The 19,513-nt window shown below is 41.2% G+C and overlaps 1 protein-coding gene across 4 annotated transcripts in view; it reads right to left on the bottom strand.

The window, feature by feature from the left end:
• The window catches only part of NLGN4X (neuroligin 4 X-linked), a 342,892-nt gene that overhangs the window by 4,410 nt on the left and 318,969 nt on the right, over window positions 1-19,513 (bottom strand). For all 4 annotated transcript variants that reach the window (XM_060087275.1, XM_060087277.1, XM_060087278.1 and 1 more), the window contains 2 exons: window positions 11,958-12,143; window positions 7,584-8,373 (listed from right to left, as the gene is read on the bottom strand). In XM_060087275.1, the coding sequence (XP_059943258.1) occupies window positions 7,584-8,373; window positions 11,958-12,143 (976 nt within the window). The remainder of the gene's footprint in view (window positions 1-7,583; window positions 8,374-11,957; window positions 12,144-19,513) is intronic.

Here is a 19,513-nt window from a genome sequence, read left to right as displayed (position 1 = left end):
TCATTTCTTCCATTTTTTTTAGGCTTGTTAAAGTAAGCTGTAAAACAGGTTTCATCTTAATGAATTTGAGATCGTGCATGATATAATGCCACCTAGTTGACACTGAACATTCAGATGTGCAGACCCAGTTTGCTCAGATCTACTGCTCCAGGTGCTCTAACTTCTATTTTCCAGATAACACTCTTATGAAGCTGCCTTCAGCCACTGCCTGTTTGCTCATGTATCAGAAGGCTGGGGAACCAGAAGGTCCCACTGGAAGACCTAAAGTCTACAGACATTCCCAAGTAGTGTGCAGGATGCAAACGATGCACTTGACCAACAGATGCATCTGCCAAAGGAAGGACTTTAGCCCTCAGTCTGAGGTTGTCAAAATCATTTCCATACATTAAGTTCTGCAACTCTCCCTCTTTATGAGCTGTGAAATCTTGAGCAAATCCTTAAGCCTCTCTTAGCCTCATCGTCCTCATCTATAAAGTGGAAAAGAATACTGGGATGGAAAGGAAGTGAGAAAGGTTAAATAATAACTACAAAATTCCTGGCATGTAGTAAGAGCTCAATAAATAGTATCCCTCTCTGCAATGCATAAATTAGAATACCTACAAATTGCTAGCGAGAGAGGACTATAAATAACATACTGTATATAGCCACAGAATATACCTAATACTATATTCTACATAGTATATGCTATATAAAAGTATATAAAAGTATATTGTATACCAGTATATATGGTACACTAATATACTAGATATAGTGTATGCTGCATAATATACTGTATATATGGTACACTGTTAATTATATATAGTATATACTGTTGAAAAGTATACTGTATACCACAGTGCATACATTACACACTGTGTACAGTATATACTGTATAAAAGTATACTGTATACAACAGAACATACTATATACACACACACATATATAGATGCATAGGTATATATATGATCGTAGATATGATTATATATGTGATATGCAGGACAAAGAAATTTTACCACATAACTGAGTACACACTAACTGCTGTGCTCTTATTAGTGAGATGATAAAATATAAAAAATTATAGGTCTTAATACTATGAGCTTTCTTATTTATGTGTTCATTTATAAACTTTAAAATAATCTGCTTTTAATTCATTTTTATATTCTTATATGTTTTTGAAAAATGTTGGATTTAATACAGCACCTCATGTTTTTTTATTTGAGTCTTCTGAAATACATTGTTGGAAAATTCCTATTTAATTGGAATCTGTCACGGAGAAATTTGTCATCGATTTTTATTGTTCTAAAAGCAACGAAAGGGAGTGAGGATTCCTACTATGTTTGCATGGATCTGATTTCACGGAACTGGGTCTTTTAGTTGCACTGACCTTTTATTGAAGAGAAGGCATCTAGGAAAGAAAGTGTCTTTTCATGGAGGATATTTGTCGATTTTTTATGGAATTCGGTGTACATTTGAAAGGTAAGGAAACACATTTATTTTGTTCTCAGAGAATAGAGGATTTTGAAAATCCGGTAAGCATACTTTAGCCCGAAAAAATCTATCAAAGTTCTTGGAGATGCACAGTCAGAAGACTTAAACCAAGATAAACTCACGGCGCTTATGAAGGCTCATCATTTTCCCCTGTCGAACACCCCAAAGACAGTAAGATCTCTATGCGGGATACCACTGCCTTGTTGTTTAGACTTTGCTTCAGCATATGGTGTGTTTTAATTCCCATGAGTAAAATTGAAGATGATAATGATTAAGGAGAGAATGAAACAGACACACCTTCTTTCTCTAGTAAAAACCTCAATACCTATCCATACTCCTTGTCACCTCAACATACATTTTAACCTGCCATATTTCATTTGCGATATCATCTTAGAAGTGGAGGGTTAAATGCGTCTCCAAGGTCCTGTGGTTCATTTTATTTGCGGGAGATGGGGAACATGATTGCTTTAAAAATACCAGTGAACCCTCTGAGATGCTCCTTTGGATGGTATAAGGTTTTCCTTATCCCTAAAACCATGTCGTGGTTGACTATGTGTCCCTAGACCTCTAAGAAGAAAACTACCTCCTGCACCAAGAAGTGTGTGTTCAGTCCGTCCTATACAACTGGTAGAGACGTTCCTTCACTGAGTTTAAAATACTTTGGGGCAATAAAGGTCACTTTCAAAAGCAGGCTTTGACTGCAACTCCATCTAACCCATCTTTCCTGTCTGTTTCCTGATTTTTGCAAAGATGGAGCAAAAGTTGAAATGTAAATTGATGACAGGATATGAGCAAAATCCAAAGGAGAGAGGGCATCTGAAAACCAATGAAAACTATGTCATCCCACCTACTCGACCTACACAAGTGTATTTTGACATGTTGGAATATATGTTGCTCTTCTGACGTAATATACATTGGCTTATCAGCCAATGGCCTTCCCATCTCTGAATTGCAAGAGCCTCCGAGGCGTTCCATACACAAGGGTGAAGGTATCGCTCACAGCCGTATCTTCTGTAGAGACCTTCATTCTACCCATTTTATCCACCTCCCACCACACAGAATCCACATTGCCTTGGTCCTGGATCCACGAGCACCTGATTTCTACGGAGTGGCCAGAACCAACGCCGTCCCGCCTTTTCCCAAAGAGGCTGGATGTGACCAAGCGTTTAGATCTGTGTCATCGTTCGTAACCCCTGGGATTCGTTTTCATGTTTCCCAGACATAACGTCTCGTTTATCAAAACTCTCCAAGTAGCCTTAGGTCTAGCCTAATACTTAATGCCCTGGCTTCGCTGTCCTTTCCCAGCGCTGTTTTGGATTAGTCTTCTCACCTGGATTACTGAAACCGTCTCCTAGCGACGAAAGCCTCCTTCTCTGCTCTCCTTCCCTCCCTCCCTCCTTCCTTCCCTCCTTCCTTCCTTCCATGCCTACCACCCACACCACCCCCACATTATGTTTTCTGTGCTTAACAACAACAACAACAAATTAGCATACCAGAGATATCTACACTTAAGCCTACTTACTGTAAGGTCAGGACAGTGAGCTTTGGTCATATAAAAAGAAGCCTCAGTGTTCACCTCATCTCAGCAAACGCGTGAAGAGTCAGGCTCATCGGGGTGCTGTTTACAAGGGGCGGCAGATGTGAAGTTCCACCCAGCGACCACGGCAAAGCATGTTCTGACACAACGTAACCCTTTCTTCTCAGCCATGTGTTGTGATTAGACATACGGTAGGATATTCTTAGAACCAAACTCCTGTCTCCGTAGTGCTTACAGGGAGCAGTGGACGGTACTCAAGTGTATTCCATCGTATTCTGTGGGTCACTGCCTGAGTATGTGTTCTGGAGAACAGAGTTAAGCATCTCACCTCACACTGGGATATCAGGGATGGTTTATCCTATGCTCTTCCCTTGCTGGCATCAGATAAGGTATAGACCCTTAATGACAGGAGAGGTGGTTTAATCCCATGCTGTTCCATTACTGGCACCATACTGCCTCATTCTCCTCAGCTGGACCACTTTAGCAGCCCCCTAGGGACAAAGAAATCCTCCTCCACACAGCACTGATCATGCCACTACCCTATTTAAAATCAATCAATGAATAACTAGCAAGCACCTCATAAGCCATATCATCCACTGGCAAACACCTAAATCACTAGACTTCGCTCAATCCCCATTTTTTGTTAAACCATAAGCTACTGAAATGTGATCCTCCTGACTTACGTTTGAAATTGCACATTGCATTGCAGGTTAGAGGAGGTTCTGAGTAACTTCCTTAAAAGATGATTTGAGGGCTTCCCTGGTGGTGCAGTGGTTAAGAATCCACCTGCCAATGCAGGGGACAAGGGTTCGAGCCCTGGTCCGGGAAGATCCCACATGCCACGGAGCAACTAAACCCGTGTGCCACAAGTACTGAGCCTGTGCTCTAGAACCCGCGAGCCACAACTACTGAGCCCACGTGCCACAATTACCGAAGCCCATGTGCCTAGAGCCCGTGCTCTGAAACAACAGAAGCCATCATAATGAGAAGCCCGTGCACTGCAACGAAGAGTAGCCCCTGCTTGCCGCAGGGAAAGCCCGTGTGCAGCAACGAAGACCTAATGCAGCCAAAAATAAATAAAATTAATTTAAAAAAAAAGAAAGATGATTTGAGTCATTCCAACGACCTTTCCAATGTGTTGTGAAAACTCATTGCATTAATATCCCCAAGTACGATTTCAGCTACGCTTCACATGGACCACAGAAATAAAAATAGCTCCTGCTTGGATAAAATCCAGATTTTTCAGACTGACATCCGAGGCCATCCATTAGCGATATCCTGTTACCACAGTGAGATCTCTACCTGGACTCTGGTCAGATGACGGCTATTCCTCCAAGCTAAGTCCTTATTCCTTCCCCATCTGCTACTTTAGCATCTTTATGAAATCCAAAAGTATCCTAAACACACACCACTAGTGGCCACAGGAGTATACTGGGCCAGGGATTAAGCCCAAGCTATTTTACACCTCCACCACTGTGCTCACCAAATGAGGGGCGTGAACCACAGGCACTAAGCAAAGTGATTTTAGGAATATAGTGTTATGAAATTAAAAAGCACTCAACATCTTAAAAAACATTTTAAAGAACACTCAACATTTTCAATCGTCACTTAGTCGTTGACAGGTCCTGCTGACCTACAGGTTTGGTGCTAGCATTTCTCTACCATCTCATGACATTAATTTCCTTTAATTTTTCTTTGTTTTTTTTTTTAAACAACAAGAGAAAATCCATCTCAGAGCCTTTGGCAGGCAAGAACAGCTAATGAGAATTTAATGGCTTTATGTGGATTTTGTAGTTTTCTTTAATGGTTCAGTTAAATTGATGATGAATGATCCTAGCTTTCCATTTAAGAAAATCATATAAAGTTTATTCCCAAAACACATGAGAGAAAAAGAAAGTAGGTGGCTTTAACAAAAGTAAGTCATGATTTGTGTTTAGATGTTATGGAATTAATGATAGGTTTGGATGGTGACGTAGTCGATAGGCATGGCCATGGTGTGGGAAACGCTCCTGTGAGTTTTTTTGCTTCAAAAGAAGGCAACACTTTGCAAGGGCAGGCATTACCTATCTGAGTTCTATGACACAATTGGGCATTGGTCCTGCCTTTAAAAGGGGTTATGCATTGAACTGTTTCCCCCTCAAATTAAGATACACTGAAGTCCTAACACCCAGGACCTCACAGTGTGATCTTATTGGAAACAGGGTCATTGCAGATGTAGTCAGTCAAGTTAAGATGAGGTTATAGTGGGAATTCCCTGGTGGTCCAGTGGTTAGGACTCTGCGCTTCCACTTCAGGGGGCACTGGTTTGATCCCTGGTTGGGGAACTAAGATTCCGCAAGCCGCGCGGCCCAGCCAAAAAATAAAAATTAAAAAAAAAAGATTAGGTCATAACTGGAGCAGGATGAACTCTTAAACCAATATGATTGGTGCCCTTATAAGAAGATGGTCAAAATAAAAAAGAACAAAATAATGCCATTTGCAGCAACATGGATGCAACTAGAGATGATCATACTAGGTAAAATAAGTCAGAAAGAGAAAGACAGATATCATATGATATCACTTATGTGTGGAATCTAAAATATGACACAAATGAACTTACCTACGAAACAGGAACAGAGTCACAGGCACAGAGAGAACAGACTTGTAGTTGCCAAGGGGGAGGGGAGTCGGGGAGGGATGGAGTGGGAGTTTAGGGTTAGCAGATGCAAACTATTATACATAGGATGGATAAACAACAAGGTCCTACTGTACAGCACAGGGAACTATACTCAATATCCTGTGATAAACCATTATGGAAAAGAATATGAAAAAGAACGTATATATGTCTATAACTGAATCACTTTGCTGTAGAGCAGAAATTAACACAAGATTGTAAATAAACGATACTTCAGTAAAGATAAAAAAGAACAAGATGGCCGTATAAAGACAGATGTGCTGGGAGACTGCCACCGTATGACGGACACAGAGCTTGGAGAGATGCAGCCACAAGTCAGGCAACACCAAACACTGCCAGCAAAGCACCAGAAGCTAAGCAGCAGCATGGAAACATTCCCCTATGGGTCTTAGAGAGAACTCGGCCCTGCGGACACCTTCATTGTGGACTTCTGGCCTCCAGAACTGTGAAATACACTTCTGTTGTTTTAAGCTACATCATGTTTGGTACTTTGCTGCAGCAGCCCTAGGAATCTAATAAACAGGGGTTACTCGAAAATACTTGCTGACTGGACCTCCATCACCTCCTTGTCGAAAAAAGAACCTTTTGGGGACAGACAAGCATCTCTCCCCGGCACGGTTGTACCGTCTCTGCTTCCCGCTGTCTTTCGTAGGTCAAACTTGTAAAATGGGACAGTCCAAAGTGGGTATCTGTACAACATATTTTCCACTCAAGAAACGCGCCACACTTTTTTCCTAAGACTGCAAAACCGTGAAACCACTTCCCACCAGAGTATTTGGAATCACTGTAAAGAATGGTACCTGCTAACCCCCTACACATCCCCGGCATCCCCACATCGTCTCATTAGAGCTACATGAGGCTCAGGTACTGCAGGGCTGCTGCAGTGTGGGGCCTAATTCCACCCCCCCAGCGACCCACAGGAAGAGTCTCCATCCTCCAGAGCCGGGAGGACCTTCACTGTAAATTCGGTACAAGAAACTCAAGGTTAATGACAGGAGCACAGGCAGGTAGAACAGAATGATACCTCATTAATTTCCACAATTAGGTTATTTGACAAGAGAAAATGAAAAGATGCTCTGATATCTGTAGCTCCTTAAGATGCCGGGGAGTCTTTTCTTTCATTGTTTGCAGAGACTCTGCTCAGTGGAATACGGGTGGACCCTGCTGTATATGTAACTCTTGTCTACTTCCTACTTTATTTAGCCAATGAGCTTTCTGTATGTGTCTATAGATAGATATACACACATGTATGAAATTTATATTAATGAAATAAACACGTGTAAATATTTATATATAAACAAAAGAAATATATTTTGTATGTATATGTATATATAGAAAATAAATCTCACAACAATGGAGAAATCCTATGCATGTATATAAATACAAATGCATATATATATCTTACATACACACACACACGGGATTTCTCTACAGTTATGAAATTAGGAGTTATTACATGTGCATATACATATATAATATATATATTATATACATATACAGTATTTCTATATATTTATTATGAGATTTATTTCATTCCTTGGCTATGCGTTCCATGTGGCACGTGTATTTTGATAACCCTATTATTTACCAAACAAGACAAGGTCCTATCTAGATTTGAAACTCCAGGATCAGTTTTCCATAGAATAGCCAAATATATCTAAATCTGACCCCAGTAGCAAGTGTAGAATTTTCAATATGCATCTAGCACCTTAGCAAAAATCTGAACTTGATAGAAAACAATTCAGGAGCAAAGAAAAAATGAGGTCTCCCTAGACGCTGGGGGGAAAAAGGACTGTTTTTGTTATTGTGTGTGCATGCCTGCACACCACAGTCTAGCCAGTCATGGAAACCACACTCACATGGAGGACCCAGACAAACAACAACATGACAGGGAGAAGAACATACCCGGTTTTGGCGAAGTTCGTCCAGTACGTCATGACCACTGCGCTGAGCATGACATCATTCTTGGAGAAGTTGCAGCTGAAGAGCTCGGTGGGGCCGATCATGGGGATCCCAAAGACATAGGGGACTTCATCGCCATGGGCTGAGTCCGCCCAGCTGGGCTTCATCTCGCTTTGGCAGTGGTGGTAGAAGGCATAGAAGTAGGTGGGTGAGCCATACTGCGCGTGCAGGTCCGCGGTGGCCACGGCGGGGGCCACCCACTGGTGGTCAGTGAACAGAGCCACCAATGTTTTCCGCCGTGTTTCAGGGTTCTCCTTATCTGCCCAGTCCGTGTACATGAACTTGATGGTTTCCCGCAAGGTGTCTTTCCCCTCTGGGTAGCCGTAAAGGTTGTCCACGAAGTTGGACACTGAGAAGTCAAAATCGTTGGGCGTCACACCATCCTCGTTGTCCACGATGCCGTCCACGAACTTCAGCCCCTCCCCCTGGTTGACCCCGAGCATGATGTCATAGTTAAGGAATTCCCCCTGCTCCATCAGGATCTGAGGGTCGTCGGGGATGACATCCCCATCGATGACGGGCCCGAAGGAGATGTGGTACGTGGCCGGGGTGATGGTCTGCTGAGTGAGCTCTCTGTAGTTCTTATTCCGAAGGCATTCCACCATATCCGTGGTATCCAGCATGTTGCAGCCCACTTTATCTGCCAATATCCGAGTGTACTTGGCAGGCTGGTAGTTCACGGCCCAGCTGGACAGGGCGGTCCCGCTCTGGATGATGGCCTTCTGGAACAGACCTGCAGGTGCAAAATTGTGGACATGCAAATGAAAACCCGAAAGACAGAAAAGCAGCTTTTACTCGGCAAAGAAGGCTCTGATTGTCTCTCGGGCATGTGAATTTCTGGGTACTGTAGCATTCAGTGCATTGGGCATCTCTTTCTCTCATTTCTATCTCATCCTTCCCCCTCCCCCACCTGCTGGACAGTGGTCTTATAGGATGCTCTCAGACACACGCGCACACACGCACACACACACACACGCACACACGCACACACACACACACATGCACACACAGAGTTTAGAAAACGAAACTGCAGTTACACTTTAGCTGCAGTGCTAAAAACATACCACATCTTTCTCCTTCCCCAATTTTGTGTAATATTAGTGTCTCCATCCCCAGAATTCGTAAATAAAGAGTCTCAGGGTAATCACAACCCCCGGCCTCTAAAAATATGATTTGTGGCCATAAGAGGTCAAAGGCTGTTTTCTCTTACTGGCAAAACCAGGTACCACTTTATTAGAGGGGGAAGGTCCACTGAAATCAGTTTCAGAGTATCAATTCTGGAATGCATTTTTATTTCCATGCTCCATATACTGAAGGTGTTAAAAACATGCAATTAAAATAAATTCATTAAATCAGCTATTCCTAAAGAAATCGTCACTTGAATGCCCCACTAAAACATAACTTTTTTCCAAAAAAAAATCATTAATTTCAAAGTTGCATCCACTCAAAGCCCAGACTTTTGTACAATTTATTCTGCCACATTTTAAACATGTCTGTTTGGTGAGGAACTTGAAAAATCTTGGGCTGTTTTATGAGTAAACTTCTGTGTAGCTTAAAATTTCCTATCTGATCAGTCTAGTATGTGGATGTCCAGAAGTAAATAAAAGTCTATTTTTAACTACTCCGGTATGAGATGGAAGGCTATAAGATCATGGTGTCCTGTTCCTTATCTCTTCCTGCCAGTTTCCTTGAACTCCAGCATGATCTATAGCTCTGACGCCTCATAAGTCACTGGGAGAATAAAAGCATTCAGCGGGGAGTCCAGAAGTCCATGCCTTGTCGATGTTGAAGGTCATACAAACAATCAAGGATGAAGAAAACATGACTGCAACCAGGAAAATGTGATTCTAAACACTAGAGGATTGCCTACAGATGACACACAAGACTGAGCTGTTTAAAATGATCTGGCTTTGCCCGACACATCATCAAGCTCGTTTGGGGCCAATTTCCCGACGTTTACCATTCTGTTGGAAATGTGCAAGTACTGACTTGTGTGTCTGGCTCTCAAGGTGAATGTTTTAAAGCACCTTAAGGAAATGATGTCCATATTTGATCTATTAAAAGACATTCATAAATGAAGACAACCAGAATTAGAAAAATGTTGCTAGAAGTTACACATTTTCTCTCTCTGTCATAACTGTTGGCCGTGATTGAGGTAGCCATGTATATGTGTGTGTGTTTTGGTAGGGAAGTAATACAACCTGGGAAAAAACTTGAAAAATTAAAGAAAATTCACCGATAATTCATACTATAAAATAGGAGCTACTTTAATATTTTCAGTATCATTCCTTCTTGGTGCTTTCCCTCCCATTGTCTGTTGTGTGTAACTGTGTCCAATATCTGCATAGTATACTGATGTCATAATTAAGGAACTCCCCCCTGCTCCATCAGGATCTGAGAGTTGCTTGGAATGGCATCCCTGTCCATGACAGGGTCAAAAGGGAATGTGGTACCCGGCCAAGGTGAGGGTTTGCTGAATGAGCTCTTCATATCATGTCTCCCAGGTTAATGCATATCTTAAACACAATTCTTAAAACAAATTATTGTTCCTTCGAGTAAATGCACATGTCATTTACAATGTTCTTGTCTTTCTGGTCTTGTAGCTTTTCCTTTCATTCTTTGCTAGGAGAATGCTGTGGTAGAAAACTCCATGAAAACACCTTTTCCCCATGTGTATGTTGATTTCATTAAGTTATATCACGACAAGTGAAATTCCTAAGGCCAACAGTCTGGGTATGTTCATTAATTCTTGATTCTATTGCTGGGTTGATTTCAGAGAGCTACTTTGCAGAAACGATGCAAAGCATTACCATATTCATTTCTGATCTACTGATTTAAGGAATTAACACTCTTTCCCCATTAGTTTTGGCTGACATGTGTTTGATTACTACTAGAGTTGGTCCTGACTATTTTGTAAATGGAGAACCATGATTATATCCATGGAGAAATGGGAAAATACAGGTATTTTCTAAAATGCTCTAGGGATCGTTATCACTAATGATCTAATTTACTCGCTTTTTCCTTTTTTAATAAAGGGTTAAAACAAACATAAGCTTTTCATTCTACCTCTCCTCAGCCATTACGAAATAAAGAATCAAGAAATTCAGACTTCACAAGACTTAAAAATCATCATCAATCATATCTTGCTAATGAAGCATTCAAGGCACAGAAAGAGTCAGCAACTTGTCCACGGTAGTGTAGGAAGAGAGGAAAAAAATGGGATGCTGTCCTGTGGCACGATGATACTTCCCTTTTTTTTTTTTTTTTTAACATGTTTAGGGTACTTTAAAGAAAGATAATATAAGACTCTTTAAAGAAATATAATTCCTTTAAAGTTTCAGGTGCTTTTCATAAAAATGGTTCAAATAGATGTGGTACATCCTTAAACCAACCAATGACACAGAAGGGAACATAACACGACCTTGATGATTTAGACTGTTATTATGAATATTCACTGGTACTTGCCAAAGTGTCCCAGGGCTGCATTTTCTTGTTTTGTTTTTATTTTTATTCCATTTTTGAAGGGAGAGCCAGGAAGTTATTAAGGTGCCTCCAGGCCCACTGCACCCAATTTCTGTTGATTTTTCTTTTAAAAATCTCTCATCTGATATTGCTGGGAACCTCCATCACCAATGGACCAGAGAAATCAACCTGAATTAGTCTGCATCAATGACGTGACTTTATAACCATATGGCTACAAGCTTTATTTATCATGAAATCTAAAAATCTGGAACCATCATCCACATACTGATTCCCTTTCATATTTCTTCTCCCAAGGTGAAAATTGAAGTTAATAAAATTTAAAGTTGTCCAAATAAACTCAGATAGGCAAAAGCAGGATGTAGGCATTTCTAAAGAGGTCATTTTTCTCGAATTATTGTAAGCAATGCTCTTTGCCATAAGTCTAAGTGAGAAAAATATATCGTTAAATAGTTAATAATTACTGTATTGTATACTTAAAAGTGGCTAAGAGAGGAGATCTTAAAATTCTCATCAGAAGGAAAAAAATTTGTAACTAAATGGTGACAGATGTTAACTGGACTTCCTGTGGTGATTGTTTTGCACTGTATACCAACAGCGAATCGTTATGTTGTACACCTGAAACTAATCTAATGGTGTATGTCAATCATACCTCAATTTAAAAAATCAGAAAGCAAGTTAAGAGAAGAGGATGTGGATACATGTCATTTGGGGGATTTTCTGTGGAGGTTTCAATAGAGACTATGGCCACCCTGCATGCACCTTGAATAAGAACTCAATATGGGTTCATTTCTGGGTCCCAGGGTTCCCTGCCCACTGTGGGGATGCTTTTATTACCTTCTGAATAGTGAGACAAGGTCAAGAGGCTGACACAAGAAGCACCCGCGCCGGAGCCGAAGATGGTCACTCTCTTGGGATCCCCACCAAAGGCCCCGACATTCTCCTCAATCCAACGTAGTGCTTGGATCTGATCCAGGAGCCCATAGTTGCCTTTGGCCGCCTGGTCGCCGGTACTTAAAAACCCTGCGAAAGAACACAGGATATTTGGGGTGGTCACCTACAAAATATACGTCAACATCGCTGCTATTTGGAAAGACATTCCCTGGTTTACTTTGTTCATTCTTTACTTTTCCTTCCTATAAATAAGAAGCAACAGTGTAGCACCTTTTCCATGGCAGAAAGGAGTATATTATGTAAATAAGAGTTACAATGGTTTTTGTTTCTTTTGACACTATAATAAAGTGTCTCATCTGGGGGTTTGTATGGGGTTAACATATAAGGCGAAATGAATCTAAAATATTTATAATACATGACAATATCAGGAACCTATACACTTTACTAGATTTAAGTTATCACTCCTGCGTATATGTTGGTTTTCCTTGGGAAAACAAAAAAGACTCCTAAAAGAAGTTTTTCAGGGCAAAACAGTGTGTGTGTCGGCATCTGTGTATAAGATTGGAGGCACTGTATATAAAACCAGTATAGGTGGGCCTCCCTGGTGGCGCAAGTGGTTGAGAGTCCGCCTGCCGATAGAGGGGATACGGGTTCGTGCCCCGGTCTGGGAGGATCCCATATGCCGCGGAGCGGCTGGGCCCGTGAGCCATGGCCGCTGAGCCTGCGCGTCCGGAGCCTGTGCTCCGCAACGGGGGAGGCCACAACAGTGAGAGGCCCGCATACCGCAAAAAAAAAAAAAAAAAAAAAAAACCAGTATAGGTTTGCTTTTCCCCATTGAATTCCTCATTAATATTTTCATTTAACTCCTTTTAATGCTTAAATTTCAAAGTAAATTATAGCCATCATGTCATGACACACTTAAATAGTTTAGGATGCATCTCTATTTTTCTATATAAGGAAGATATCACAGTTACATGCAGAAACTTATAATTCTTTAATCTCAGCCAAAAGCCAGTGCATATTCAAATCTCCCCAACTGTCCCCAAAATAGCATGGGCTGGTACATTTTATTTTAAAAAATAGGAGGATTCTGTAAATTAAGCAATTAGATTTCACTCAAGGCATCAAATTCTAAATTCTTCCTTTTTTTTTAAAGCTGCAAACAAGGCACTACGGGCATTTAATTGTCGCAAAGTGATCCGTTTTCGAGACCTATCTCATTCCCTGCTCCTCTCACACTGCAAAAAGATCTTGACCTGGAAACTCTGCTTTCCTCTGATGTTTGAAGGCATTTTGTGGGAGAGACACTCTCCCACTCAGATTCAAAACTATGAATATTTTATAAAGCATCCTCCAAGCTTAAATACTTGTACAAACTTTAATCCAACTTTATGTCCAAATCTGTCTTGAATAAGCCTTCTGGGGGAAAAAAAGTCATAAAAAGTTGGGTTTTCTTTTCTTTTTTTTTTTTTGCGGTACGCGGGCCTCTCACTGCCATGGCCTCTCCCGTGGCGGAGCACAGGCTCCGGACGCGCAGGCTCAGCGGCCATGGCTCACGGGCCCAGCCGCTCCGCGGCATGTGGGATCTGCCCGGACCAGGGCACGAACCCGTGTCGCCTGCATCAGCAGGCGGACTCTCAACCACTGCGCCACCAGGGAAGCCCTGGGTTTTTTTTTTCCACTTCCCATTCTTACTTGCCCCTACACGAAATGCCCAATTATGATATCTTGGTCATGACATTCACCCATTTCAACGAATGCTTATTCAATAACCATGGAAAGCAGCTGCAGTGTTTATATGAAGACGGACTGATCCAAGCCCTAAAATAACAGAAATGAGAACCAATGCCTTCAAACACATCCCTAAGCAAAGCTGACGGCAATCCAAGAGGCTCTTGGAGTACCAGCTTCTCAAAACCTAAAACAGAATCATAAAGAATGAGATCTTACACCTACTGAGGAGAAAGGCTTCCCTTCCAGAGCTTGCCTGAGTACCTGTGGGAAATGGGAGATGGGAGCCAGGAGGGCATTCGAAATGGTCTGGTTCAGAAGAAAGCAGCCAGAAGGGTTATTGTTGCTGTTATTCTAAAAATCACAATAATCGGGGCTCACGATAGCCTAGCCTTACAGGTAGATGCAAGATGACAACAGCCAGGTTGAACATTTAGGGCACGTCGCACAAACACACTCCCCTCTTAGGTTCCTGGGGATGGAAGTGAGATTAGCTCTGATGAGAGGGGGGTGTTCAGATGTTTCCAGGCCCTCCGTGTTTAATGAGCAATTACTAATTAGTGTTTCATGCCCGTGAATGTTCTGGGGCCTCCGCATTCATCCCCCTCTTACGTTTTACCTGCTTTCTCATAAAATGAATCACGCCCTGCTTGGGAGAAAAGCGTCTTTCATGCGACTTTATGGACGGAACGGGCTTATAAGGGCAGCCTGGGTGCCGTGTAAGAACCATAAGACAAATCTCTCTTCCCACATTCAGGAAAGAGGTGGTTCATTTCTAAAGGCTCCTGGAATGTTCTGGCAGAACTATTCTGTTTTTAACTCATCCATCCTCTGCCCACCTCCCTCCTACTCTCTGCTTTCACGGAATGACCTAGTCGCTTACTGCTTATGGGGAGGGTTTGCAACAGATGGTAAATCGCGAGGCTTTATGAAATCAGAGCCCCTCCGTCCCCGGCAAAACACGGCTTCTAAACCCTCTCCGACGGCGGGCTCATTCATCTTCCATACCCTGGCAAATCTGACTGCTCCTAAGAGCAGCCCCTGGAAAGCCTTGATCTTGGCAATTCTGCTCACCTTCCAGAAAGAAGTCCTGAGGGAAACAGCTCTCCACGTGTCTCTGAACTTGAGCAAAGGAACGTGGGTTTTTCGGAAGCTGGTGTTTCCATAGCGTCTGCCGTGGAATCTTCATTTATTGCAACTTCCAGGGATTGCTTTTTTTTTTTTTTTTTTTTGGTTCTTTTTAAAAATTGAAATGATAAGCAGGTCAGAGTCCCCACCACAGGGAGAGAATGAATGCAAGTCATTTTATGTTCCCTTTTCCGATTCTGACTGTCAAAACACGGTGTTTGATATAACCCAGACAGAGGATGTGTGTGGGTTTCCTAGTGTGGGACTGTATGAACAACAACATGAGAGCAGCGCATCAACTGGGAAACAAACACACATGTTTCCAAACATCGAAACATCCGCAGAAGTCAGTTTCCCAGATGAGCACGTAACTTTCCTTGACTGGCTGATGCCAGTGATTTTAAACAAACAGCTCCTTTCATGGACCCCAAATCCTCTCAGCATTTCGGCTGATGAAACATTGGTTTTTGAGATTTACTGTCTCTGAACTGAAGCTTGTCAAGCAGTAAGCCGTGACCACTCCGCACACACGACCGAACAATGAAAGAGACGCACAAAAGAGGCCATTTGAATTCACACAGATTAATGACTAGACTGATGCTGAGTTTCATTCAAAGTAGTGGAAGGAACAAAATGCACAAATACACGGGACATGCTGAGTGGCTATTTTAAAACTTGGTTCATGGAAAAGATGCTTCAAAAACCAAAATCCCATTTCCCACCTGCATGCTGAATGAAATGAACATAACGTACGTTGTATTTGGTCTTAATATTGCTCTAGAATAGAAAGTTTCAGGGTTTTAGGACAGCCAATCATGATCTAAATGGTTCTCATTCATTTGAATTGCAGGGCTTTAGGAGAATGATTCCAGGCCACATGGTTCTCCGTTCACTTCAGGTCAACAGTAAGAAACCCAGAGGGGTCAGATGTGGCGGGATTTTGGTTTGTTTTAACATGACTTTAATGCCACAAAGGATTTTATCTCTTAGGAAATAATTAATTACATAAGCAGAGTAGGCATTTTTTTGATGACCATTAAACAGATGATAATTACTAAGTGAATACAGAAAAATATCTTTTATATTTTTAGGGTGTGTATTCACCTGTAATTAGCAGAATTAATCTAGGGTCTCAACTATATTTCTAAAAGAATTCTATGTATGTGTGCATATATATGTATATGTTTGCATAATGACCTATTTTGATTATTTGGTTTCTTTGGAGTAGCAGGAGCATTTGCAAAATACAGCAAATCACTAGCCTTTATTATATCAGAATCCCTTCCTCATATTTGTATATATATGTGTGCAGACATATATATATATATATATATACACATATATATATATACATACACACATATATATGTGTGTGTGTATTTGAGTGTGCGTATTTGAGAGAGAGAGAGTGTGTGTGTGTGTGTATTCATACACACAATATTTAATTTAATGGAGTAAAAGCAAAAAGGAAATGTTTAAATGAAATTGTTTCAATGAGAACAGACAGAATTTACTTTAGGTCACACAAATGAGCCCAGACAGAAATCTGTGTAATGAGAATCACAGCAGAGGTAGAAATGTGAAAAACAGGCCAATAAATGCACATCTATATTCTTTGATGTTTACAGGAAATTACTCCCTGGGTGCGTTTATTACAAAGGTGAAAGTGAAGTTTTCTTATTGGAACCATTTATGACTTAACCAAAGGGCACAGATTCTAAAGGATAGGATGAAAGGGAAGGGGGTATGCATTCAAATTCTGCAGGCGTGATAGGCAAAGCTAATTGAAATTGTGTCTGTTTTTAGTTTTCATTCTACTTAAAAATGACACGAGTCATAACTGATGCCGCTTCTATGGTATCTCATCATCAGCTCAGTATCACACAGAGCTATTTCCAATGTCCGTAGAATAAATCGAAGACGCTTATGAAGGACACACAATTTCTACAGCATAGGTTTCCAAACCTGGGGCCCATGATGATACTAGTGGGATTCCCTGCACTGTTTTCATAAAGTCTATTCTATCCCCGCAGCATGATTTAGAATGAGGCTGCACAGATGTCTGAAAGCACTTTAGTTGAAATTATATGGATTCACAAAACTAAAACCAGTTATATTCTGGAAACAAAATACAAAGTGATAAACAGTTTATTTATTACACAATGCCAATGAAAAGGTGAAGATAATTGGTAAACATGTTTCATGATGATGAAAATTTGGCAATAGCCAGTCTGGAACCAAACCCCCTTTGAGGATCCAACTTTAGATTCTTTTTGGTTCAAAACCTCATCCTTGATCATTTCTCCAGATTTGTTGATGACTCAAGCTCTACTGGCTGCCAGATCCTTTTGGTTTGATTTCTTGAATAGCTCATACACCTCATCACTCCTAGGATTCTGCACCCGCAGTGTCCGAGATAAGAGCTCCAATTCACTGCCTCAACCTTGCTGCTTCCAATCCATCTCTACAGTATCAATCTAATCATGGCGCTCCCCAATGGATACAAATTGACAAAACTCATGAAAATGAAAATCTGAATCCCTTTGACCCACGAGTTCTATTTCCATAAATGCTTTTTCTATAAAAAAATCTCTATCTGAAAGTACAGAAATAAGTCATGCAAGGATCTACAAATAGAAATAGCCATGCAAGAATCCAATCAATTCTTATTGATTATAATTTTGAAAATAAGGATGACAGGAATCTCAACGTCCATGAATAGGAGATTTGTTGCATGAATTCTGTTGGCTGAAACCATATAACGTGAGGCTCGTTGTGTGTATAAAATGATAGAGTATTTAAATGTGTAAACACAGAACAACATCCAAGTTCTCTTCACAGAAAACCGTGAGTTGCTGAATACTGTGTCTTATGATCTGATTTTTATGGACATCATCAAATGGGAGTGTGAAATACAAACTCTGAAAGGAAATCAAGCAGTTCATAGCATTTCTCTATAGGAAGGTAGCTACAGGTGATTTTCACACTTAATTTAAAATATCTGTGTGCTTTTTCTTCCAACTTGTAACTGCTTTTTTAGCAATCATACACACACACACACACACAGCAAGCTTGTTTTAAAGTCAAATGCATTAGTGGGATGTCCAGGGCCATTCCCTGTGGTCCCACCTCTACATCTCTGGACATGCTCTACACACGCCCTTTAGCCTACAAATCTACCACATTGCACATAACTGCCCCCTGGGATATGCCCTGCCTTTCTATCTCTCTTTGCCTTTGTATATTCACTCTTCTCCATCTCTTCCTAGGATGTTCTTTACAGGGCTGCTGGGATCCTGTAAGCTGCCTTCCTCCTGTAGATGTGGCCTCACATCCAACCCCACTATTTGCCCATGGGGTACAGTGACACCTGGAGACCAGCTCTGTAACCTCCCTGGTCCAACCCCTTACGCAGCAATCACCGGCAGATACAGGCACTGCCATTTTATCTCTTTCCCTCCACCAATGTGGGTCCCTTTTCAACATTTTCCTAAGGGTCTCAATTCTCTCAAGTCAGTAAATTGCTTTAAGTGAGTTTCTATGATAGAACTGACCACTCTATAGGAAGGGTATCTGCCCGCAGGTCCACAGCCCGGTTATTGCTTGTACTGGAATCAGTCAAGTCAGCCTTGGATTTGAATCTACAGGAAAGCCTTGGGCGTACTACCCAAGATTTCAGAGTCCTTTTCATTTTGTTTATGGTTTCCTTTACCGTGCAAAAACTTGTAAGTTTGATAACTTACAGAATGGAAGAAAATATTTGCAAATGATGTGACTGACAAGGAGCTTAATTTCCAAGGTAAACAAACAGCTCATACAACTCAACAACAACAAAAAAAACAACAACCCAGTCAAAAAATGGGCAGCAGACCTACACAGACATTTCTCCAAAGAAGAGATACAGATGGCCAATAGGCATGTGGAAACATGCTTAACATCGCTAATTGTTAGAGAAATGCAAGTCAAAACTGCAATGAGGTATCGCCTCACACCAGTCAGAATAGCCATCATCAAAAAGTCTAAAACAATAAATGCTGGAGAGGGTGTGGAGAAAAGGGAACCCTCCTACACTGCTGGGGGGAATGTAAATTGGTGCAGCCACTATGGAGAACAGTATGGAGGTTCCTTAGAAAACTAAAAACAGAGCTACCATATGATCTAGCAATCCCACTCCTGGGCATATATCCAGACAAAACCATAATTCAAAAAGATACATGCACCCCAATGTTCACTGCAGCACTATTTACAATAGCCAGGACATGGAAACAACCTAAATGTCCATCGACAGATGAATGGATAAAGAAGATGAGGTACATGTATACAATGGGATACTACTACTCAGCCATAAAGAAGAAGGAAATAATGCCATTTGAAACATCATGGATGGACCTAGAGATGATCATACGAAGTGAAGTAAGTCAGACAGAGAAAGACAAACATCGTATGACATCACTTATATGTGGAATCTAAAATATGACACAAATGAATATATTTACAAAACAGAAACAGACTCACCGACACAGAGAACAGACTTGTGGTTGCCAAGGGGGAGGGGGTGGGGGAGGGATGGACTGGGAGTTTGGGGTTAGCAGATGCAAACTGGTATATACAGAATGGATAAACAACAAGGTCCTACTGTA

This window comes from Mesoplodon densirostris, chromosome X (assembly GCF_025265405.1).
Source record: "Mesoplodon densirostris isolate mMesDen1 chromosome X, mMesDen1 primary haplotype, whole genome shotgun sequence".
Classification (NCBI taxonomy): domain Eukaryota; kingdom Metazoa; phylum Chordata; class Mammalia; order Artiodactyla; family Ziphiidae; genus Mesoplodon; species Mesoplodon densirostris.
Note: the sequence above shows the minus strand (reverse complement) of the source record. Positions and strands in the feature narration are given on the sequence as shown.